Raw genomic sequence first — 16,648 nt, 5'->3', positions numbered from 1 at the left:
CATATATTTTAAGTGGCCTTCCATTCCAATCATACAGCATGTGATGAATGCTGTGAGATTGTTCATTTTCTTTCCCCCTATTCAGCTGTTATTGTCTTCCTGCTGTCAGTCAGTCATGAGATGGGTGACTTTCACTCCTGTTGTCCTTTCAGAGGAGACTGTTGGCAGAGCAGCGGACACAGTGGCAGAAGGTCCTCCTCCAGGCCCTCAGGGACAGCAAGCTGATCCTGGCTAATACCAACACCAAGGGCTACAGGCTTAACCTTTATCCCTATCTTTGTCTACTGGAGGATGGGGAGTATGTTGACATCATGATACAGGTAATACAAGCCACTTAACCCAGCCACCCGCTCGATAAAATGTCAGAAGTCCATGGAAGGATATAACAAAGACTTTGTATGTGCCTGAATGAATGTCATTTGATTGGCAACAGCTTCATTTTACTGTGACATGACAAAAAGAAGTTGTGTAGTGTTCACACTGTTATCTTTTCTCTTGTTGTCTTGAAATTGTCTGCGTAATTTGACATAACTGATCTGAGAAGCCGCAAAAGCAGGTTTCAAAAGGCTGACAGTGAAAACAGCTGGAAAAGCATCACGCTTGGGCAGGAAAGCAGAGTTTTCTTTGATCAGATATTTTTTGCTGCCAACGTAGACAAATTCACATGGTGGGGTGTTAATTCACAAAACCCTGTTCTCGCTATTATTGTCTCCTCTGTCAGGAGGTTTATTTCTTTATTTGCAAAGTGTCACAGAGTCATGTGCTGCTTCCTGTTTCATTGAAGTGTCAGACGTGTTTTTCTGCTTCTGACCGTTTGATCTTGGCTGTGTTATTTTCCAGAGTGTTTCCAACCTGCCCCCCAGTGGAGAGTCGCTCAGGATTTTAGCCAGAGATCTGGGCCAAAGGGTTTTCACCAAGTACTCGGTGAGACAGAAGCACCAGAACCAGTCGGTGGAAAAGCTTGGCAACATTTACAGCATGTACACTGATTTGCTGGCCAAAGATACCAAGGTAAAAAAAACAACAACATCATTCTAATTAGCAATTGACACACTATATTTACTAGAGGTGGCACTCTTGATTTGGCTTTTTTTTTTTTTTTTTACTTCAGTAGAAGTCCAGATAATTGCTTAAAAATTACTATAGAAACAGTGGAAGTAGCAGTTCCATTTCTTAACTTGAGTAGAAGTATTACAATCATGCAATGTACTCAAACAGAAGAGGAGGTCTGACTTAAAAAATGAAACCAAAAAAAGAACAACACTGAATTTCAGAGTTGAGATGAAATTGTAAATGATCTGCAGATCATGTTTCATCCTTCATGGACCAGCTGTAGAGGTGTTTTAACTCTTATGTTTTCTCTCGTGCAATTTTCCCGTCTGTGTTGTTACACCATTTGCATCAAGTTGTCATATGTAGTAATGTGCCAGTTTTTACAATATTAATTATTGGAATAATTACAGATCAGTGTTCATATATAGGTAGTACACCGAAAAAAATAAATACAATACTTTTCACCTCTGACTATTGCTACTACAACTACTACTACTACCTTTTTGTGAACATATATTGTCGAGCTTTGTTTTTGGCTACACTGTGCCGTAGTTAGTTTAGTTTGGAGGGATTTTGTTGGATGGATGTCTTTCCTTTGACTTGTGGTTTGCCTCTTTGAAATAATACTGAATGACTTGTACCGATGTGAAGCCGGATACTGTTGTTGATCATTTGTGTTTTTGTAAATGACAGATGAACTTAGTTTGTGACCTTGTTTTGCAGCTTATGTTGAGCCATTTTAAAATGAAAATGAAGAACTTTGTGTTCTCGATTGGATTTTTCTTGGTCAGTATCACTGACTCAGGGTTTCTGATTTTGGTGGTGCACCCTGGGAAAAACTGCTACTGTCGTCAAAACTAGAACAAGAAAGATCCAATCGAGAACACACTACAAAGCCTTTGTAGTTAAAATTATGGGAATAATGATTCTGAGCTAATTGTTATTAATTTAATTGTGCTATAAATATGCAGATTTTTCTCACTATAACTCATCCTTTCTTACTTAAAACTGAAAACAGCCTGCTTTTTGTTCATCTAGGTGTACGATGTCCTTCCCAGGGAGCACTGGTGCAAGCTGGAAATGGAACATAGTTCAGGACCCACACTACGGGGTGGTGAGATAAGCTGGCCATATATAGTAACACTGGAGCTGGGCACTTACTTGGTGGATATGATGGTGAAGAACCTCAAAATCAACAGCGACATCCTCAATCCAGCCTTTGAAAGGAAGCTCATCCCTATCCTCTACCACATGTACACCTTCCGCAGCATGAAACAGGTACAGCGCACGTGAAAGTCTCACTGAATGCTTATTGGGTCTGGCTAAAAACCTGCCTCTGCGGCTTTATTCGATTTCTGCTTCGGTGTAATTGAAGTCCAGCCGACAGACCTGAGCCACCAACTCATGAAATGATGCTCCGGAAAGTTGGATGGATCACAAGTTATTGTGACCACATCATGTGTCAGCACATTCTTAAAGGCATCGAACATAATCCCTAAGTTTCCCCACACTGCAGAAGGAAATCTACATGCCAAATTCCCTAACTCTGCTTTCAGTTGTCCTAACACTGTTCATGACACAGTTCAGGTATTGTAGACCTCCGGACCTTCCATGCAATTGTCGATGCATATCCGTTCATTGTATTGTGCTTTTCGTGGCGTGTCCAAAATTAAGCTCTGGTTTTTAAAGGCAATTTGTTGTTTGTCCACTGAATGTCTGAATATTTGAATATGGTTGTTTCTATCTGTCTTTTTGACTGCTTAAAGAAACCTAAATGCACATGAGGACAGATGCCAGTGCAACTTTTTAGCTTCAGAAAGAAAGTAACACTGTTCTTCAAGGTTCTTTGTATCCATTCTCTGTGATAAAACCATTCAGACTTGGATACAAAGAATTCAAATATGTTTGATAAGTTGCTAACAGGATTTCCGAGCATTAACCCGCAGCAAAGTAAAGTCCTTTCACCTGAGATTTATGTGGACCAAAACTGCACCAAAGATGAAAGTTAAAGGGATTTCCTGGAAACCAATAATAAATCGTACTCAAAAGTGTGGAAAAAGATCAGAAATTAGAGGACGTGCTCATTAAAAGAACACTTTTTCAGAAAAATCCAGTTCATACACACTGTGACTTTTTGCTAACTTAGTGCATTTAGTCTGATTAAAGGATTGACTGAATAAAGTTGGAGGAGTCGCACAGTTGCCCCTTTCATGAATAAAGAAAAAAAAGCCACAAAGAAGCAGAAACAAATGAAGTGCCTTAAAACACTTGACCTTCACTTTGAACAAGAAGGCTGCTCTAAAGCCCCGTCACCTTGAACACTTGAGTACTCTCCTATCCAGTGTGAAGCTCCAAAGGGTCTCATCTATAAAACCATTTCCCCGCAGTGTGAATTGGCAGAGAGAACAGTTGAGTAAGATGAATAGGGTCTAGGCTAATCCCTTTTTTAGTGTCCCTTTAATTGGCTCGCTGATTTACTGCCATGGGACCCGGCAGGAGTGTTCGGTGGCTGTATTGTGGGGAAAAAAGGCGCCAGGAAAGAGAGAATTGTGGTTCTTTTTTTGGGACTTGATGTGCTTTAACAGTGGGGCACACGATAGCAGACTTTCATCCTCGTGTAATTTTCTAGTTCTCTTGTTTTGGTTTTTTTCCATGCCTCCCTCTCTGTCTTCCCCTCTGTGAAGGTTAGCCCACCAGGGGAGCATCCTGATTATTTCACAGCACAGCATGAAATTCTGACTCATTCAAGCAAAGCTGAGGTGTTTCTGTCAAGTTACTGTGCTGTTCTCTTTTCCTGTCAAGAAATGATGGTTGTTTGTTCAGCGCCACATGCTTTAAGATTTGTTGAGTTGAAACCACGACAGAATACCTCTCTGACATACGAGCTGGAGAGTAGAAAACGCCATCATCTCTAGTTCACTGCTCCGTCTGCCAACCTAATTTTACCTAATGAGATTAAGTAAAAAATTATTATTCGCAGGATAACCTGCAGTGTGGAGGCATCATTATGTAATCAATTACTTTAAATTGAATGAGAAATGAAATAAAGCTTCAAACCTTTTCAAGGTTTTTTTGGGGGGGTTGAAAGAGCTGCAGTTTCTAACCTCTCTTTTACTTACTTATGACCAGGTGGACAAATACAGAAGTAACACGATTGAAGCATTTTAATTTGAGTTGTTGTAGGATACGCATTCAGAATAAAGAATCTCTCATGCCAGTCACCCATAACATTATGGCCACCTGCGTAATATTTTGTCAGTCACCTGCTTTCACAGCTCAATAAGCAGCCAATTGGGGAAGCACTTTGTATTCTGATATCCTTCTTTTACCACCAGTAACTTGTCAGCTATTCATTCTATACTTTTGTAATTGCCATTTTACTATTGAACTGTCTATTGTAAATTACTATTTTATTTGTGGTGTTTTCCTCTCCAGATCGGCTTCATCAAGCCCCACCCCATTCTGACACAGATGCAGCAGGAAGCCATGGAAACCAAGTTGACCTTTGACTCCTATGTGATGCCAATGGTGTGCCCTCCTGTGCCTTGGACTCACTTCAAGTTTGGAGCCTACCTACTCACACCAACCAAGCTGATGCGCACCGTGGATGGGGCCAACCAACATGAGCTGCTCTTGGAAAAAAGTCAGAACCTTCACCCGGTCTTCGACTCACTGAATCAGTTGGGAAACTGTGCCTGGAGGATCAACAAATCTTTGTTGGACATCATTATCTCCATCTTCAATGATCGTGGCAGTGATAAACTAGACATTCCTCCCCCTCTGTCCGAAGCTCCAAAAATACCCCACTTTGACCCACAAAATCCAAATTGTACAGCCAGCCAAAAGGCCCAGATGAAAAGAGAGGTGATAAATGCCAAAAAGAAGTGCAGTGAGATGCACAGCTTGCGTATGGACGCTCTCTATAAACTCTCTATTGCTCACCACATGCGAGATGAGATCTTCTGGTTCCCTCATAATATGGATTTCAGGGGACGCACCTACCCATGCCCTCCGTACTTTAATCACCTGGGAAGTGATGTCACACGAGCCATTCTTATGTTTGCCGAGGGGAAGCCCCTCGGCCCCAAGGGTCTGGACTGGCTAAAGGTCCACTTAGTCAACCTGACAGGGTTAAAGAAGAGGAGCTCGCTACAGGGACGGCTGGAGTACGCCAACACCATCATAGACGACATACTAGACTCTGCCGACGAACCTCTGACTGTACGTATATCTTTAGATCATTTTGCTTCTGACTGATAGGAACCACAGTTTAGTTATGCATGGATTTTTGATAAATAATAGCAATATACTAACAAAATTAAGTTCCAAAAACATTGGCAGTTTTACACGACAGCAACAATAAATCCACATAACATCACAATTTTAACCTCCAAGTATCTTCATTTTATAAGTACTATATATAGAAAGCTTATGGAAATATGGTTAAACAACAAAACCAAAAAAACTTAAACCAATCAATGTCAAAGGCTAATAATGAATACAAAGCATCGCTTTGTGAAATTACACGTTGTTAAGTTATATTACAAAAACAGGTACCCAATGAGATCCTGGTGTGACGGTGGGAATTGAAGAAAAAGGAAAAGGGGAAGTTTGATATACAACCAAACAATATATAGATATGCACTTAACAAACTGTCTTGCCCAGAGATGATTTACTTTATAGGTGAACTGTCAGCCTGTCAATGCATATTGATTATATGATATTAACCAAAAATGATTATCCCTTAGTGAAACCTTGTATTAATACTGTTTAATGTAAGTAATGCCTGATGTGCTTGTCTTTGTTAGGGTAAGAAGTGGTGGATGAATGCAGATGAGCCTTGGCAGGCTCTGGCCTGCTGTATGGAGATAGCCAATGCCGCAAGGGCCCCGGATCCAGCAAAGTTCATCTCTCATTATCCTGTTCATCAGGTACAGTAACACGGAGAGTTTTTTCCCGTCAAATAGATGCATATCAGTCTCCTGCCAATGGATTGTAAAAACATTTTGCTGCAATTCAAAAAATGTGAAGGTCCATTGGTTTTTTTATTGACCTCAGGTGGGAAATTCAGACCAGATTGTCCTCAGGAATTTACTCGTCTGACAAAACCATAGGCCTCAAACACTGTTCAAGTTTATAGCCTGCTAAAAATAAGTGTGCTATTCAGGTATGTTTTATAGCGCTATTTTAGAGGGCAAATCAAAGTTAACAAGCCAAGACCTCCCCAGCCATCTGGGGCCATTTTTATATTATCTGCCATAAACTTTGAGCGCTTATCTTACAGACCAGGCAGCATCTTGACATATCCTTCTCTGAGATCTGACATTCAAGCTCCTGCCCTCTCTTAGACGAGCCTAAGCCAGAAAAAAGTCATGTCATGTTTCTAATAATTTACTCCTAATGTAGTTTTATTTAAATTTTTTTAATTAATCGCTATGAGAAATCACGCCTAAAACGATAAATGTATTGCAAGTTTTAACAGTTTTCCTGGTACGTCGTCTTCATGAGAATAAGATAAAATCATTAAGAGAAACGCGCTGTGTTGCAAGCTGTAATAGTATGTTGCAGTGTTTGTTTAGATCAGTGTTACATGTACCGTTTAATCGGTGTTGCGAAGACTGTTTAGCTCAGCAGATGTTTTGAGAGGACAGCAGCTCCCAGCATTACACCTAGTGTAGCTTTGATTTTAATCCAAACAGTCCATGCACTATGGGAGAAAAAAAAAGAAAAAGAAAACAACCTTTGGGCTAAATGAAACACATTTACATCAAGTTGATGTTAATGAATGTCTACTGTCCCCAGTAGTTATATACAGTAGATACAACATCATCTCACACACGCACGCTTGGACACGTTTAAATGAGATGCAGCACTCTGCTCTGTCACTAAGCACACATGGAAAAGCTGAAGGTTCAACGTTTGCTGATGATTGACTTTTTCCAGTTTTGGTGATGTCTTCATACGTTTCGGAGGGAGAATGGTCCTTGAACCTTGAACCCAGCCTGTGGTGATTGTTGTCTTCCTACCTATCGGCCCCCGGTCCACAGTGCCGCTTTAATCTTTTTGCCCACCTCTCCTCCAGGACGGCTCATGTAATGGACTTCAGCACTACGCCGCTCTTGGGAGGGATGTTATTGGTGCAACATCCGTCAACCTCATGCCCTGTGAATTGCCCCAGGATGTTTACAGCGGAGTAGCGCAACAGGTCTGCTCCTGAAAAGTTTGATTATTTCTATTATTAAAACTGTTGTGCATTGTTCAATTCCTTTTTTTTTTTTTTGTTGCATGGATTTGCAGCTACACAACTGTATCATGGTACATTTCATTGCAAGGCACGTGGCAGCTCCTCAGCTGTTAATATTCAGATGACTCACCTGATCCCACAGTGAGCGACAAGTTCAGCATTATAAAAATATTCTAAGGTCACAGCTTACATTTAAAAAGTGCTCGGCCACTTTTGCCTCACATCAAAGTTTAGAGGAAGGAATGTGCTTCTCATGCCTGAAGTCTCGCAAGGGAAGTTTAGATCGAATGCTATCAAAGGATGCAGCTGCCGGTGAGATGTAGTGACATTCCACTGCAAGAGGAATCAAAGTGAGCTGAAGAAAAGTGTCTGTTTGTAGTGCTTCTGCAAAGTCCATCGTGTGTGGTTGTCAGTGGCTACGGCAAGGCGCTACCTCACTGTTGAAGGTTTGCCCGTCGAAGGTGATGCAGTTATTATAACATAATACTGTAGATCTGTATTTCACAGCCTTTTTTCCTTCATGTGCCTCAGTTTACACCTCAGAGCCAGCGTGCATGCATGCACGTATATAGTCGAAGTAAAAGTGATTTTTGTAATGTTATACTTAATTATCAGTTGCAACAGGTAAGAATAAACCTTTTTTACGAGTGTCCCAATCAGGCAATGACAATGTGAAACAACTTAGATGAAAGAAATGTCATTTTGCTTGCAGTAAATAACATTAGAATCTATAAATGTTATAACCAAAGATCCTTTCTTTGTAGTTTAATTAGATTTGTGCTGCCACTGGCCGGGAAACACCTGCCAGTTTGTCCTGTTTTTGTCTCAGCTTGTTCAAGCATGCATTTACCTCTGAACAATTCATTGCCAATACTGCTCTTTTCACTGCTGTGATCTGAAAGTCTTTTGTTGTTGCACACGAACTGTGTTACAGACATCACAGCTTTGGGTCAGAGCTAAAGACAAAAAGTCGACATTGTTCATGACGTTCTCCAGCTAAATATCCAAATCTCTCATTGTCCTAAGACCTTTGTCAGCTTTGTCAAACACTTTTCAGAAACACTCACCAAACTCTCTGATCATCTCCTTGTCTAATAGCGACACATTGTTTCAGTGGTTTTCTATTTTATTACAAAGCTTAATCCGACTGATCAATGTTTAGAAGTGTTTAGATGCAAAAAGCAATTGGCAATTTTACAATTTAGACAGCAGAGATTGTCCAAGTCTTTTATCTGACAGCATTATCTCCTCCACAAACTGCAGACAGGGGTTCCACATTCAGGTTTAAACTGAAGGCAAACGTCAGTGTCTGTACCACATTCAGCTTCTTTATCGTTTCAGTTTTAGGTACACTGATATTTTTTATTTGCTGAGACTAACTCACTTCTTTGGCTTATCAGTAACTTCAAACCATTACAGTCAACCAAACCACTGGCAAGCACTGATGGGCACTGCAGGACAAACAAAGCAGCTTTTGACAGTTTCACATCTCATATCTTATTGCAGGTATTAACTCTGGCAGTAGTCACAGTGTTTGAGTCTGCTTACCACCTAAAGCTGAAATTATTGGCTGATTAATTATTTTAAATGAAGAGTAATTGTCTTGATGATCTTGAACAGTGTCTGACTTTTTCCCACTGACTATTGTTTTCTGCATTGCGGAAATTATTGTGACAGCATTTGTGACATTTGAATTTTAGCTTTTTGTCACAATATTTTGAGCATTTGGTGAAGTCAGATTTGAGTTTTTTTCTTTTCATTACTACATTTAATTTTCATTGTTTCTGACATTTGAAAACCAAATAGGTAAATAATTAACCCCAAACAACCCAAAAAACTCAACAAAAAACGTTTGGCTTGTCAATATGATACTGAATGTGGCCACACTTGTTAGTGAAAGTATTTGTTTTTACATGTTTATACTGGTTTGTTATTTGCAAATTTCACATTTCATTTACATAAAAGCTTATCAACAAAGACAATTATTCATGTTATTCACAAAATAAATTCTGTGGTGTCCTAAAAATTCACATTAACTGTTCTCCACACTGCGCGTGCGTGCGTGCGTGCTTGTGTGCGTGCGTGCGACAATCTCATGTACATACATGGTTTTCCATATCAACACTCTTGTGTGTTTCAGGTGGAGGCGTTCCGAGCTCGGGATGCAGAGTCTGGGGTGATGGTCGCCAAGGCGCTGGAGGGCTTCATCAGCAGGAAAGTGGTCAAGCAGACAGTGATGACTGTGGTGTACGGGGTCACACGCTACGGGGGACGCCTCCAGATAGAGAAAAGACTGAAGGAGATTGATGAATTCCCCAAGGTACAGCAGTGGTGGAAGGTGGTGTTGTGGACTGAGGGGCTTTCCTCACACACTGTCCTGTTTTATTTTTAGCCTGCTATCAGCTCGATATGACAGACTGCTCCTCTGGCACAGGATCTCCTGTATATGGGTCTCTTGTCATACAGCCTTCCAGGAAAATACATTCTTGCAAATGCATTAAGGTCAGATGGTATTGCGGACTCATAATAAAGTCGAGGCCATTTTTTAGCATCCTGTGAAGGAGAGCATTTATCACACAGTTGACAGTGACCACAGAGTTTAATGTTATCAGATTTGATGGCACACCCCACTAGATTTCACTAACTTTGACCTTGATTTAAAAAAAAAAAAAGAGTCGCCACATGAGCTTTGTGGCTTTGAATGTTTGTTTTAGTCAAATATATTCCAGATCACATTAGCGCAAAACAGTTTAAGGTAGTTTCAGGAAGGCTAAGAGTGCAATCCAACAATAGATGTGTTTGATATCATCTGCAGTCACTGTGAATCTATTTTTAGCTGCACTGTGACATGGTTGGATAGAATTGGTTCTTTAATGGGCATATACGTTCTGTCAAATAAGACCATAGCAAGGGAATGGAAATATTTAATCTTCTTACATCACTGTATCGCTTATTATCTGTCCCATTGCTATGTAGTTCCGAATAATGGTTGAAGTTAATCTGATTTTCTTTACAGATGGAATCAGCTCGGTCCTGCTGTCAGTGTAGCGACAATCTTAACGCCAGAGTATTGTGCTAAATGACTTCTGCATAATGTCCCTAATTGTTTAACGTGGAATTAGAGAAAAGTATAATTGTGACTGATTACAGGGGAATAGAAGCAGAGAATGAGGCAGTGCCCTCTAAGGAGATCATATCACAAATCATGTGCAGACTACACAACTCTGTCCTGCAACATTTCACTTTTTGCATTGTATATTTAATCCTAGCTATGAATTGCATTAAAATACATGCAGAGCAAGCCAGTGTCAATATTTTCAAAAGTATAATAATTTATCTATGTATTTCCAGGAGTATATATGGGAGGCTTCCTATTACCTGGTGCGACAGGTCTTCGGTGCCTTAGAGGAGATGTTTACTGGAACCCGAGAGATTCAGGTGAGGACATTAAAAAACAAACAATCATTTGAAAAGCCATATTGTTTACATACTATTTTGTCTCTGTCTCTAATTTTTTGACATGGGCAGTAATGGCTTTAAGCAGAATTGTTCACTTTTTAATTTTTCCTGTAAGTCTTAACTCGATGTTCTATAAATCTGTCGAAGAATAATAAACTTTTTAGATACGTTTTTCTACTGAGCTACTATAGCATTCTCATTTTTTTATTTATGACTATTTTACTGCTTTGTTGCCCTGGCAACAGTATCCATTTATGACATACACTCCATTTATAGATCTAGTATGTGCACCTGGTAGTGGATAGTACATTATCTCTACACACAGGAGTCTAGCAAGCAAACAGATACACCACCCACTGTGTGTGTGTGTGTGTGTGTGTCTTTGAGGAATGGACAGGGACACCCCAGGCTGAAATGAAAAATCCCATTCCCATCATACCTTGGCGCCAGCCCGATGCTCGTGTGTCTGTGTGTGTTTGTGCATGACTACCTACTGCTTTTATATAGGTCATATCCTCTTTCCTTTTATAGCCAAAAGGGTTGTCGTGAGACAGGGGGTGGCTGATCAAGTCCTGGTGCAGTCGCACAAGACCTCTTCCATGTTTGTTTTACATTTATTTTGTCAACACTGCTAATCATTTGTTTGAGGCCCTCCACTTTTCTTTACTCTACAGCAGCCTTCAGAGGAAGACAAGACAGGACCGACCTGTCGGATGTTCAATTTTGCTCTCTTTTGCTTCTCTGATTTGTTTTGTTTTCTCATTCCATTTTGTTGTTGAAGTAAATCCATAGAGTCAAAGATGAATGAAGCAAGTTAGGGTCAGTCTGCCATAACTCCAGTTGCCAGGACATAATAAACTCCTGTGTGCGTGTGTGGAGGTACTTGTGAGACACTGATGGATGTACTTCACTTATTTTATTTCAGTCACGAAACACATTTCACTGTTTATTTACACACACACATACACACATTAATAGCCACAGCTGTCATGCAAGTTGCTCAACCTCCATTGGGTTCAGTGTCTTGCCCAGGGTCACTTCAAAAAAGGGGCAGTGGAATTGAAGATGACCAGCTCGTAAGCAATGATTTAACACATATTCAACAGGTGGTCTGCTGCAGTAATGAGCTGCTTCTTCAAGGAAAGCAGAAAAATGCATCAATTAAATATTGTCAATATTGTAAGCATTTCATTAATTTCCTGGAAGATTTTCTTTTCTGATTCTTGTTTGAAATGCACCATAGCCCAAACATCTCATTTGTTTGACTAAATATTGTGCAGTATTAACTCTTATCATCATCACAACTCATGTAGTAATCAGGAAACAATCTTCATTGTGCTCTCGCTTTACTGGTGTCCTTCTGTTACAGGACTGGCTGACGGACAGTGCCAGGCTCATCTCGAAGTGTGGCCACACTGTGGAGTGGGTAACACCTCTGGGTTTACCTGTTATTCAACCGTACCATCGCACGCGCAACCAAATGGTAAGTCTTCAGCAGGAGACGTGAAAGCTTACAGTTACATTACAGAGGGTTTGACTTGATTTGAATGTGGTTAAGTTGTGATCTTTTCACAAAGGCAAAATATTATAGCTTTTATATAAACTAACAAATACGTTTGGCGTTATAAATAATGTGTCAGAGCTCGCCTTGCCTGGATCTTGGTTGGCTTTAGTTTACTTTTAATCAGCATATTACTCTGTAACATGTTTCTCCTCATCGTCATTTGTTTCCAAACATATATTAGTCAGCTTTTCCAATTACAGGCCAATCTACATTTCACTGTATTTTCTGAACTCGCCAGCTGACTGAACTTTCTCATGTTCTCCTTTTCTATTGTCGCCACTTTGTCTTACTCATTTTTCTTCTTCTTTCTTTGTTGCTCCTTGTCTGAGCATTCACCGCTTTCTCAATACATCCTTAACTGACCTTTTCATTAATCTCTCTCTCTCTTGACAGTGCAACAGATAATAGAAATCCTCTCTCTGCTGGCCTATTACATTCACATTGTAGCTAATATTTCCACAGGGCAGTAAGAAAGCGTTGCATCATCACTTTCTCTATAATTGTCATCCCACTGTGTAATTTCCACACAGTACATTTCGTTGAACTTTCATGGAATTTCTAATGAGCTTGATCAGGGCAGCCCATTAGTGGGAGGCAGAGAGCAGGCTGCTGGTCACATATGATTTCACAAGATTGTAAGTCTGTGGAGAGGTGCACACTTCTTTGTGCTCGGCTTCTTTTTTCCTCCAGTGCGACATTCAATATATAAATTAGGTAGAATTAAAAAGACATTTAGAAACATCCACTGCTGATAGGTCCGTGATTGAATACATTATTCTAGGTTTCCCTGTTCTGGTTGTTACTCATATAGTAACATTGATAGTCAAGTCTAAGCCTCATATGAGTTCTTGTGCGGTTGAATTTATTTCAAAGGCCAAGTGCCCTCAAGGGATTCAGAAGACACAAGAGCAAAATTACTCTTGAATATTTTAGAGTTTAGGCTTACCCCAAACCCACAAAATGTTCCTGCTCCACTGTGGTCAGTAGTCGAGCGTTAAATTAATGTAGAACAAGTGCTGCCGTTGGTTTAAAGAATTATTTTACTGGATTTAATTCAGTTCAGTTTTATTTCAGTTGTTCCAATTACAATATAGCTGTTTTGAAGTAATCAGCATTTATACAAAACTCAACAACAAACAAATACAATATAATTACTGTTCATGAACTTGGACAGGTAGAAACAATGACTTGCATTAACAGTGCAGCTTACTTGCTGAGGCTTGATGTGTTGAAGTGACGGCTTGTGTGATGAAGGAAGTGCCGTCACTGTTTTTCCAAATGGCTGAGATTTGTCATTAAACAATAGACCTGATACTTTCAATAACTTACTTGTTTTAGCCCTGTATATCCCACGTCCAAAGGCATCATAGAAGGTCAGCTCAGTTGGATCAGTCCCCGTTTAATATGCAGGACACAAAACTTATCACTGGACTTTGAGTACTGGTTGTTGTGCGCAAGGTATGTCTCATCTGGGCTTTCCAACTCACTGTGGGGTTGGTGCTGGAGTGCACAACTGATGGTGTATCGTGATTGCAGTGAGTGGCTGATCTGTAATGGAGCTCGGCAACATAGCTGAGTGGTCCGTCACTATGGAGATCCTGATAGTAGCACGTCTTAGCGATAATATGCCTGTGTGCCAGCACGTCTGCAGATAACACGGCTGAATGCGTGCGTACACAATATTGAAATCGGCATATATTTAAAGAGAGACCAACTATGGAAAGACTTGTTGGACCTGTGAAATCTTTAAATGTATTATTGAGATGAACTGGATGGATAGACATGAAGTGTTAAATGACAACCAGACAGCACGCTGCTTCGCTGCCCAGCATGGGCAATCTTTTAGTATGACATCAAGCATAAGGATGTCTTCGGAGGGGAGTGCCACCTCATAAGCAGGTGCAGGAGAGTGAGGGTGGCAGATGGTAGGTCCCCTGAGGGGGGGCCTCTCTCACTTTTTCTCTCTCTTTCTCTCCTCGATCTCTCCTGCTCTCTCTGTTGACGTAGTGGGCTTGATGTAATGAGGTTTTAGCTTACATTTCACAGATAACTTCTTTTTATCCTCTGTAATAATTCCCTAATCCAGTTGCATCATTGGACAACAAAAATGAAACGAACTTGCAGAAAGGTCACCTTCTCCATGCGTAGCTGGATTAAATTCAATCTCCCAACCTCCTTTCTGCCTCTTCAATCCAAAGCCACTGTGTTTCTCGGGGTCATTAATAATTAGACTCTAGATACAATAGGAAGCTGAAGTGTGATGCATAGTAGGAAAACCAGTGAGTCGGGAGAAATGAGCTATATATATATATATATATCTCAGACTGGAGCGTGTGTTTGTGAGAATCCATGCAATTTTGTTTATTGGCTCCTTTCGGTGTGTGCACAGAGAAGAGGATACGAATGCTGACCTGACTAATCAGGGATTTTCCATGGTTGATGGAAGGTGAGGAAATTATACTTTGGATAGAGTAGCTGAATGGAGCATGAACATACATCAGGGAGCCTCCTAACAGGATTGGGAGATGCTAATCGGATCAGAGGTCACTCTGGCTCAGATTCCCTGTTTATTTTTTATTCTCTCTCTCTCTCTCAGGCAGAGCTACAGTAAAATCTCACTCTCAGTGGACAGCCACACGAGGGAATCATCAGCTGGGTTGGCTGAATTTGTGACTTTATAGTGTCACCAAAAGCTTGTGATCTAACGTCCTATGAGTGGAATAAATTAAATTCATTTGGGTTTTGTGAGGCTATCTTGGGACAAATGGCCGCAGTGCTTCAAAGTAGCAGATGAAATAGTAAAAGTTGCGTGCAGCCCAGTCATTCAGAAAATGTACACTGGGAATAATTATACCTAATGTGTTGCAAAGCCTGAAAGTTAATATTTGGAAATTAACTTTTGGCCTTTCCTCTCATCAGTCATGGATAAATTATGAGTTAGTGAGTCTATTGATGTTACAACAGTGTTACATGAATGTCCTCCTTCATTCTTACACAAAAGTGAGACATGAGCTCATTGTTGGGTCACTTAGCATTACTTTGCCCATCTTTGTCATCTTGACGGTGATCTTTCAAGCGACGGCATCACACCACACAATTAAACAATCCTGACACAGCCTTGTGATGAAATTGAGGTTGATTCTAATGACAAGCTGTTGCCTTATTTTGTCGACAACACAACTATGAGGTCCTGTCAGGGGCAGAAAAGCTTGACGAAAGACGGAAGACAGACGTAGGTAGAAATGTTTCAGGCAGAGTAAAAGCCTCTAAGTATCACCTGCCAATAAATGTTGTTTATTGTTTATGGACCAACTGTTGACAACAACCTTTTATTGTGAAAATGACCACAAAGTCTGACATTCAACCAAAACTCAAAACCTGATGTAAAGCAAATAAATGTGCGGTGTGCGTTTTTCAACTATAGATTTCCTTGCGGTCTATTGGGAAGAGGTGACTTCTATTTTTCTGTATCTGATTTTGAAAGACATTGATTTGGGGTGTTTTTCCACCCAGCTGGAGAAACGACTCCGATCATCGAAAGGTCAGGATATGTTTATATTCATCCGCAATAAAAATTCAGAAGATGGGGCTCTGTGTGAGTCGACGTGTCTTACATCTCCCGAGTTTGTTGTAAATAAGAACTTAGCAGGTTTTTAGACTTTCTGTAACTTGTATTATTTTGACTTGATTTACATTTGCGCCATTATTTAAGTAAACATGAGTCTAAATCATGTCCAAAGCCAAAACAAATTAACCCAATAAGATATGATTACACCTATTAATTGGTTTCCATACGTGTTAGTATATATGTATGTGAAGTCTGCCAGCTGATTTCTTAACCCAGTTTTCTTCGAGTTACTCCAAGTCAGGATTTTTCAAACAGACAGCATTAGTCCAATAATTCATATTGGCATTAATATTGATTTCAATCAATATAGAAAAAATGGATAATAGATATCATGAGTCCTACTGTGCCATAACACCCAGCTCTATGATGCCAGCTGTTCTTCATTTTTTGTTTATCTTTTAACTGTTCTTGGTCTGCTTCCAGTTTAGTTCCTGTGTAATGTTCTTTTTAAAATACCACTTGCTTGAAATTTTGAAGTTCTAGTTTCACGTCCATGAAGCTACCTTGATGAACAAACGGTCTACTCCATTTATCCGACTTTCTCTTCTTTTGCAGTACAGTGGCGTTACGTAAAGCCTGTAAAGTCAGGATGACTGGGCTTTTTGTTAAAATTTCAGAGAACCGAGTATCTTTAAATGCCGGCATGATGCCCTCCGTGACTCCTTTTGCTGTGAACTGTGGAGAGCCGTTCCCGGGGGT

The 16,648-nt window shown here is 40.2% G+C and overlaps 1 protein-coding gene across 1 annotated transcript in view; it reads left to right on the top strand.

Annotated features, from left to right (window-relative positions):
- Nucleotides 1–16,648, top strand: part of polrmt (polymerase (RNA) mitochondrial (DNA directed)) — a 48,699-nt gene that overhangs the window by 16,750 nt on the left and 15,301 nt on the right. The window contains exons 7-15 of the mRNA XM_080472610.1: nucleotides 153–320; nucleotides 841–1,011; nucleotides 2,092–2,331; nucleotides 4,489–5,274; nucleotides 5,863–5,985; nucleotides 7,137–7,259; nucleotides 9,439–9,618; nucleotides 10,650–10,736; nucleotides 12,127–12,240. Of these exons, the coding sequence (XP_080328736.1) occupies nucleotides 153–320; nucleotides 841–1,011; nucleotides 2,092–2,331; nucleotides 4,489–5,274; nucleotides 5,863–5,985; nucleotides 7,137–7,259; nucleotides 9,439–9,618; nucleotides 10,650–10,736; nucleotides 12,127–12,240 (1,992 nt within the window). The remainder of the gene's footprint in view (nucleotides 1–152; nucleotides 321–840; nucleotides 1,012–2,091; nucleotides 2,332–4,488; nucleotides 5,275–5,862; nucleotides 5,986–7,136; nucleotides 7,260–9,438; nucleotides 9,619–10,649; nucleotides 10,737–12,126; nucleotides 12,241–16,648) is intronic.

Source organism: Lipophrys pholis (assembly GCF_963383615.2).
Source record: "Lipophrys pholis genome assembly, chromosome: 10".
Taxonomy (NCBI): Eukaryota; Metazoa; Chordata; class Actinopteri; order Blenniiformes; family Blenniidae; genus Lipophrys; species Lipophrys pholis.
Note: the sequence above shows the minus strand (reverse complement) of the source record. Positions and strands in the feature narration are given on the sequence as shown.